The sequence below is a fragment of the Haliotis asinina genome, chromosome 1 (genome assembly GCF_037392515.1).
Source record: "Haliotis asinina isolate JCU_RB_2024 chromosome 1, JCU_Hal_asi_v2, whole genome shotgun sequence".
Classification (NCBI taxonomy): Eukaryota; Metazoa; Mollusca; class Gastropoda; order Lepetellida; family Haliotidae; genus Haliotis; species Haliotis asinina.
In genome coordinates this window covers 93,973,057-93,981,697 of record NC_090280.1, presented here as the reverse complement: position 1 = coordinate 93,981,697, position 8,641 = coordinate 93,973,057, and the positions used below count along the sequence as shown (strand labels likewise).

General features: G+C 40.9%; 1 protein-coding gene across 1 annotated transcript; it reads right to left on the bottom strand.

Annotated features, from left to right (window-relative positions):
* Positions 1 to 802: 802 nt before the first annotated feature.
* On the bottom strand, positions 803 to 7,664 carry LOC137284448 (mannan endo-1,4-beta-mannosidase-like). The gene is made up of 5 exons (XM_067816254.1): positions 7,491 to 7,664; positions 6,482 to 6,542; positions 4,978 to 5,081; positions 3,577 to 3,802; positions 803 to 2,105 (listed from the first exon to the last, which is right to left on the bottom strand). The coding sequence occupies exons 3-5, from the start codon at positions 4,995 to 4,997 to the stop codon at positions 1,140 to 1,142; spliced, it is 1,212 nt and encodes a 403-aa protein (XP_067672355.1). The 5' UTR covers positions 4,998 to 5,081; positions 6,482 to 6,542; positions 7,491 to 7,664; the 3' UTR covers positions 803 to 1,139.
* Positions 7,665 to 8,641: the final 977 nt, after the last annotated feature.

The window sequence follows — 8,641 nt, the reverse complement described above, 5'->3', positions numbered from 1 at the left end:
CAAGGATTGATACCGCAGGAAAACGCGGTAAATTCTCAAGATATCAAACTCATGAAATGATATCAATGATCCACCAGGGCGGTGGAGTAGACTAGTGGTTAAAACGTTCGCTCGTCTCTCCGAAGACCATCGCCAAGTGCGATTGCCCACATCATCAAAATGCACGAAGCCCACTTCTGGTGATATTGCAGAAACACTGCTAAAGGCGGCGTAAAACCAAACTCACTCACTCACTCAACCAGTTATGAATCAGATTTGATTATTTATGCATGCATATCGAACAAGGTTTTAAGGGGTGGTGGGGTAGCCTAGTGGTTAGTGCGTTAGCGTTTGCTCGTCACGCTGAAGACCCGGGTTTAATTCCACAAATGGATACAGAGTGTCTATATCTGGTGTCCCCCGTCGTGATATTGCTGAAATATTGCTAAAAGCTGCTTTAAAATAAAGTCACTAGAACGGGGTTTGTTGTACTCATAGTGAGGAGAGTCTTGCTTTTGACGTCTTGAAGATGAATGCATCTTTGTCATCTATGTATTGAACTGTAGGCTTTGTCACTTCTCATATTTCGACACCTCTCTACCACTGAAGCAAGCTACTGGCAAACAAGAATAAGTTGAGCACCACCTGACGACTGACCCGTATTAGCAGGTACACGTGTTCGCTGCGCCGGTTCAACTTGTCCTTGTTTCCCAGTAGCTTCACTGTTTTACGCTCAAGATGATGGTGTTCACAGTCTACGAAGTAAAACTGTCTCAAAAATAACTTTGACGTTAAATATATCGACATAAACAGTGTCACATCGTTCAATGCACTGACAGATTTTTTATGTAAAAAGACATTTTTAACAATATATTTTCTTTTTCGTCAAAAAGACCATACAAGCTGACACTTAGAGACATTTTGGATTCGAACACACGAATACTCGGCTACAACAGGACCAAAACATCCATACCAGTAAGATTATGGTCGAAGCACAGATATGAAGGGATACTGTGAAATCAAATGAGGTTGTTCAGAATCAATCTATTTGTAAGCCAAATAAAACATACAATATTAATTTGAACTTGAAACAGAATAGAAGCAATTTCAAAGTAGGGTTTTTGTTTAGGTTTTCATTTTTGGTTGCACCGACTTCGCTACTAACCATACACTTTCAAACTGCGTATTTCTTTCTCAAATACCGTTACTGGATCCTTATAGAAAGTGTCCCTGAATATATCAGCTCCTTTAAATCCCTTGAAAGGGACATAGAATGGACAGTAGTCGTTTATCAAGCATCTGTTATGCCAACCTAAGATGTACAAAATACGGGTCAACTTCGGTTGTGTCTTCAGCACCGACAGATAATTGTCTGTCCAAGCGTTGGTATGGTTAAACAGCCCGTCATCTGCCAGGCCAGCCTCTGCAATAGCAGGAATCTTACCACGGGACTCTGCAATGTCCACAAGATTGGCTATGTTGGTCTTCAGAATGTCCTTTGTAGTGGTAGGGGTATACTTGTAATAGTAGTCAACAGATATGACGTCTATATAATCATCGCCAGGATACAGAAGGTGGAAGTTATCTGTTTTAGTGAAGCAGTCAATAGTAAATGTGTAGAGGAAGTTGTGGACGTTCCCTGTGTCCCTCAGATAGGATATCGTGTACTTCATAATGTCCCTAATGTCCTTCGGGGTGTTCTGACATCGATTATTGAGACCCCACCAGAACCAATCACCGTCGGCTTCGTGGAACAGTCGGAAAATAATCGGGATGAGTCGGCCATTCTCGTCCTTTAGGTTGTTGGCCCAGGAAGCTATTTTGTCTAAGTTGGCTTTGAATTTGGGATTGGCATCACCGCCTGGAAGTGATCGTCGCAGAGTATGGAGCACGGTGCCATTGTCCCAGTACAAATGGAAAGAACCACCTGTGACAGGGTTACTGGCATGCTGACACACCGTGATCACCTGTCCTCTGGCGTGGGCCTTTTTCACGAGGTAGGTCAATATCTTGATTTGATCATCCTGGAAGTCTTTAAAGTCGAATCCTACAATGGCTGGATACTCGCCTGTGACGCTCCTGATGTCGGATAACTCGTCCTCATCATTGTTGTCAACTTGTGCTGTCTGCAAAGGAAATATTCAAATTTAACGTTGTTTGGAACTACAGCCATGGGTAGAAGAGCCTTTATGTGAAAAGGAAACAGTCAGTGAGACACAGATCACGATCCTTTAGCATTATATCAGCATTGCATGCTACTTTCAAACCATGGACATGAATATAGTAGTTCCAGGTAGATCGAGGTTCGTCACCAGCTGTCAGAGGATCCTGTAACACTTTCAGCGGTGACATACTGTTTGTTGATGTTAACAATGTGCTAATAAATCACTAAGACGATGAATATCTGTGGGCTGAATGTGTTACGAGAGTGTATTTTCCGTGATTTGAGTTGTTATTAATTATTATTGCGTTAGTTGTAATTGGGTCCCAATATTTAAGGTTTTAGTGTTATTTATTATGGGTCACATTTCCAACAGAGAATTATTTAAGCGGCATGCCTTTAAGGCAGTACTTTAGAGTTATCTGCCCTTGGCTTTCTATTTATTGACTTGAAGGAGACTGTTCTAGAGTTTTCCACGTTAGTGGCGATGGTCGTATGTGCTCGAACGTTCAGGAAATGGCTGCATGTATACATAAATGCTACTTGCTGTGTTGTCGACGGACACGGACACGGACACGGACACGGACACGGACACGGACACGGACACGGACACTAGAGTAGCATCATCAATCGCCGCCAACGCTTGACCTACAAAATCGCTGCCTGACTGCTCGCTGTGTTAAGTTCTGCATTACTGTTTCTCTCTTGCACTGAGCTGTATATTTTGTTACCCATTGCCTTTTGTCTCATTTGTATTGTATTTGAAATCGGCATTGTGAAATTGACTTGTGACTGTGTATAACTTGCTCTCTTTACTTAGTAATACAACATTTGAATGTTTTAGACTTGTCTTTGTTCTGTTTTGCTGGTTCACAGGGCATTTCTTCCACCTTTTGTCACGGCACATTTTACCCGAATTAAACTGCATATATTAAACTCGTCTAGTTAACGTCCCTCCCACAACTCTCAGTAAGACCTTATCAGTTCTTAAAAGCCAGTAGCAAGCAAAATAGGATTGCTAAACCCTATTACAAGACATGGGCGTGTTCAATGTTTCGAAACGTCTGTGGAACAATGTGATTAAATTTAACAAATACAAGGCCACAGTCTTTAACAGTTCATTACAAGGTCATAATCTATGCGAAAACGTATATTGTTTACAACGAGCTAGTCTCGTAGTAGAACATAAACTGTACACGTTTACCACGTGAGACATTTTTGCTCCTATTTTCCATCACAAAATCAGAATCGACTGAAAACCAAAATTACTTATTACCTGTTTTTATCCTTGCGTGAAACAGTGTGTTCTTAATTATGATAAAGGTAAGATAGCTAATGGATGACAACGTCTTGACTACATGTAATACACCGAAATATAGAGCTTATCTCTATTATTACTAACCCACTTCTAAAACGTCAATCCAAGTGACAGTTACCGTAAAGTTCCAAACAGACTGCCAGGTGTAATGAGTAACCTGGTAGTTCCCCCGAGCTGGGGAAATTCCTATCCAGGTGTCTTCTTGGTGTCCAAACATGATCTTGTTGGGGTTGCGAGCCAACTTCAGCATGTTATGATGCAGTGCCCTGGTTTCCTTGGTGGCGTGTTGATCCACAGGACCTCCAGACACGGATGTCCAGATGATGGACACCACCAGCAATGCCCTGGAGGAATATATGGTACAGGGTTTTTGAGATATCCACAATAAACTTCGTGAACTCAATATTACGATCCATTAGGTAACTATTAATACTGAGCTCTAAACAGAGTGTGATATTCACATATCCAAATAAAGTTTCCTAACATGTCAGTGAGCTAAAGGTTTACTTCTTATAGGCAATATTTCAGCAATATCGTGACGACAGGAACTCATAGATTACGAATAAATATAAGAATACTTCATAAAACGCCGTCATCGAAGCACAGTCTACCAACTAGTACATCACATTTTTAACTAGTTTGTTGGCATGGAAACAATTTATACTATCAACTGATGGACACAGTGTAAGTGGCTAGGGATAAAATGCGCCATCTCTTCACCTATTTCTACACAAGCTGCTACTGTGATGAGTGATGATTGAATAAACCTAAGGACTAGATTCGGGCACCGTTTAGCTCAAAAACTTTTTTGTTGTACCGTTAATGTCATGAGTATGTATTTGTTATGTAATCTTCCTCAATGGGTCAGCCTGACAAAATCTAGCGGTTTGCGTGGATAGCTAAACTCGAGGAACAAGGACGTAATATGTGGGGTTTTTTTGGTTTCCAAGAACAGTCAGTAACAAAAGACTGTAACATGTCTTGAGAGGCGGCTAAACGATTGGTGTGGGTGTGGTTACCCTCCTCATCGCACCTGCGTCATCATCGACTTTAAATGCTCCTCTGGTATCATTTCCACAGCTATTTACCCTTTTCGCCAAATGGAACCTGTTTCCGTTGGTAAACAACACCTGGTTTTCTCTTACATGCACTGTTATCGTAACCTGTCCTCGATCGTGGATGGTCACCACTGCACAAATTGAATATTGGTGATAGTTGTATGATTGCATGTCCCCACCTAACCACCTCAAACCATCATTCACCGGCTTGTCTGGTCCCGATTCGATTGTGGATGAATGTCATTATACAACTTGAATATTGTTGATAGTTGTATGATTGCATGTAATAGTAACTCCGTTTCAGCGTCCCATACCATAATTCACCGGTTTGTCTGGTCCAGATCCGATTATAGATGATCGGAATTATTCAACTTGAATATTGTTGATTGTGGTGCAAAACACACATAAAATCAACACTAAAATATCCCAAACTAAGGTTGGGATAAAGGCTGTACACTTACCTTAAACATTGTTTATCCATGACTTCAGATAACTTGAAAGTAACACATCTGGCATTTTATGCTCGCTAGCACCAGATAAGACATTTCGCGTGGCTTTAGCTCACCTGAAACAATGTCTGAAAAGTTATGAAATTCAGATATTGTTTTACACGTACTGAAATATACATTCGTGAATGTAATGTGCCCCTCAAAATGTCAATAGTTTCTTTTTCGTTTAGACCGAAGTGTATAATTGGTATTCGTCCAGCATATTTTCATTTATACCGTATAAACATAAGTACCACAAGAACATACAGACATATTTAAAAATTGATAATAGGGGCTTCTTACACCCTTATCACAAAACAGATAGGTTATGCCCAAAATACAATCTCATCAAGACATTCTTCAAACACCTGTAGTTTTTACGTCTCTATAATATTGCAATGTTCAGACTCTGCAAAGTAGCTGGCATTTTGCTAAGTGCAACGTTAAACGACAAACAAATCGTACGGTGAGTCTTTTGTTTAATCATTAATCACAGGCAAACTGGGGTTGCGTCGCATAGAGAATGTGACAAGTGTACTTATATGCGTGCGAAGCGAGCAAGGGTTGGCAGCTTACTTCCCCCGCTTCGGATAAAAAAAATATTTTTTATGTCAAAATGAAATATCGCCACCATCAAAGGTACACTCCTATTTACTCATTTTGGTTGAGCTTTCAGATTTTCCTGCCTCCCATGTTTAATAATTTCTCATGTGAAATACGTTTTGTTCAACATTTTAAGAGCCGCTCGTGGTATTCGTTCTTCGCCTCCATTACCACTGCCAGCTTCCGGTTGAACGAAGTGGCGGAACAAGAATAAGAAAAAAATTAAGAAGAAATACCATATTGCTTAAGTTTATCATGCACCTGTTGGAGCTTATTTGTCTTATCTGTCGTTGCTATTGTTAGAATTTTCGAAACATTTACCCTACATGAAAACTCTTCTGGCGTAATGAGCGAATGAATCAGGGGAGGTAACTGTAAGTATTCCATATGGAATAATACCCTCCTGTTCCTTCACACTCCGTTGAAACGGAAGCTGGAAGCGAGAATGGAGGCGAAGAACGGTCTCATATACCTCGAGTTTAAAATGTGGAATAAAACACATTTAACGTGAGTAATTGTTCAGCATGGGATGGAAATGTGAGAGCACAATCCAGTGAAGAACTGGGTGTATACTTTTGATAGTGGCGCTATTTTATTTTGACATGAACAATATTTTCCGAACCGAAGCGAGTAATGTACGTTGCCAACGTTTGTTCGCTTCGCTCGCATGTAAGGAAACTGGTAATTTTGTCTATGCTGCGCAACCCATTTGCGCTACAGTTTGCCTTGAGTCAATGGTATTTACGAGGGATAGTATACAGTCTATACATGAATATCAATATTCACATCAGCATTCTGGTGTCAGTCTGTTTGTTAACATTTCACACTATTGACAGCGCATGCAAGTGAGCTACAGTGGCGTGGCACTACTTACAGTCTTCCATGTCAGGCAGCAGGGCGAGGTGCGTCAGGAATAAAATTTCACAAAATATTGTCTGAAACATATATAATTATTATATATATTTCCAACCCTTGAAGGAATGTGAACAATATTAATACTTTGTTTAAATTTGGTTATGTCAACAGAAGAATCTCAAAACGGAACGTATGCATAATTCAAATGTAACTAACAAAGAAAATACCCAATGTAAAAGCCCAAATCTGTGGCAGTTATAGGTGTTTTACTGCCGCTTCGGACAGTACTAAATCCTCTCGTTGAAACGTCCCTTGTATTTGAAGTGTATTTAATTAAACCCAACGGTTTTAAAATCACAATTTAATATGAAAACGTCTGAGGCATTGTAGCATGATGGGCAGAGTTCTGTACTTTAGCTGTGCCCTTAAACCAGCCGTTCTTCATAAGACGTTGAGGCCCGTGAAGGTTCCGGGTAGAGAAGGCCTTCAGCTACCCATGCTTGCCATAAAAGCCACTGTGCTTGTCGTAAGAGGCGACTAACGGGATCAGGTGGTCAGGCCCGCTATCTTGGTTGGCTCATGTCATCGGTTCCCAATTGGGCAGATCGATGCTCATGCTGTTGATCACTGGGTCGGCTGGTCCAGACTCGCTTATTTCCAGATCGCCGCCATATGGCTGGAATATTGCTGTGTGAAACTAAACGCACTCACTCACTCACTCACTCACTCACTACATGAACTATGCAAGAACGTTTTCATGAAATTTTCAAAGTAAATTCAATATGCACAAAATTCTAAGAATAAAAATAAATTCTAAGAATAAATTACCTCCTCAAAAATGTTTTGCTACACAACACTATTTAAATAGAACTGCCGCCTTAACGATCGAACGCATATTAATTACTTTTCAAAGCGGCAGTATAACACCAATACGTAACAGAGAATTGGGCTTTGATATTTGGTACTAACTCGGTTCGTTGGATTGAGGTATGTTTAAGATATGTTTTAAGATTCCTATACTGACTTACCCACACATAAACAGAGCACAAACTTGGTTCTTTCCCCTGATGGACAAAGGCCCCGTTTATGTTCTTTTGAGGTATGAAAATGTAAGATATGTTTTTCAAATACCTCACAAACGACAATGTTCTGTGAAATATTATTTATGACGCTCCTCATCCTGGTTCATGACCTGTCCTTCTACGTGACTTCAAATGTTGATAAGATAGGATGACTGAAAGTTGTGTCAAGGCACTGTAGCTCACCTTTTCCTGTCAACAGCGTTGCATCTCGTATTGACTTTAAGCTCCTCTGTATTGTCTACAAGTGTTTACACAATATTGGAAATTTTAACTATACATTGTATATTTATATACTTATCCTATCTCACTTATCCTTCTCTCTCTTGCTTCGACGCTGAGTGGAACAAATTAAAACTTTCCTGTAGGCCTCTCTTGTCCATATGCCCGTGTTCCCCAGGCTGCTCTCCTTACAGGACGGGTCCCTTAAGCCATGCAGAGCATGCAGCATGCTCCCCTATCTACCCACGTGACTACCTCAGAGAGATAATTCTTTATTGGAGCCCACGTCTAAATCTGTGTAGTGGGGAGGCTGGGTGGTCATACATCGCGTGAGATAGGATAAGTATATAAATATACAATTTATAGTTAAAATTTCTAAATTTTTAAACTTATCCTATCTCATGATTTGCACTTATCCCACGGTTGGAGGGCGGGTAGCAGATTACCCTATGTCTCAAAGCACTGACAGTATTACTTTATAGGCTAATGACAACCGTAGGTAGCAACAAGAGAGGTCGCATCCAACTAGCATAGAACCTATACTAGTGGTGGGTTCTCCTGAACCCCTTGGCTTACTACATGCCATCGCTCCCAAGGAATGGGTACTCCTGAGCAATGTGGTGTTCGGCCGCAACCCTCGCATATGCAAGGAGGCGCAGCTAGGCGAGTCATCTCACTTCGTCGCGATTTATCAGAGTACCCCCGTAATTAAAGTCTTATGACTAGTAATCGGGCCCGTACCTGCTTCGAGACAGCCTCCCAGACCCCATCACAAAGAGGGGAAAAGTAAACTGAATCGGAAAGCTCACAAGTTTAACGTTCAGTACCAAAACAACACCACATGGCTTCCACTACTTACCACAGTAAGACCACAAAGG

Excerpts from the sequence above, each read along its gene's own strand:
- LOC137284448 (XM_067816254.1), bottom strand. The coding sequence starts at position 4,997 with ATGGATAAACAATGTTTAAG. Across the intron at positions 3,803-4,977 it reads ATGGATAAACAATGTTTAAG|GGCATTGCTGGTGGTGTCCA; the intron begins GTAAGTGTACAG and ends ATATTCCTCCAG. Across the intron at positions 2,106-3,576 it reads AGTCTGTTTGGAACTTTACG|ACAGCACAAGTTGACAACAA; the intron begins GTAACTGTCACT and ends TTTCCTTTGCAG.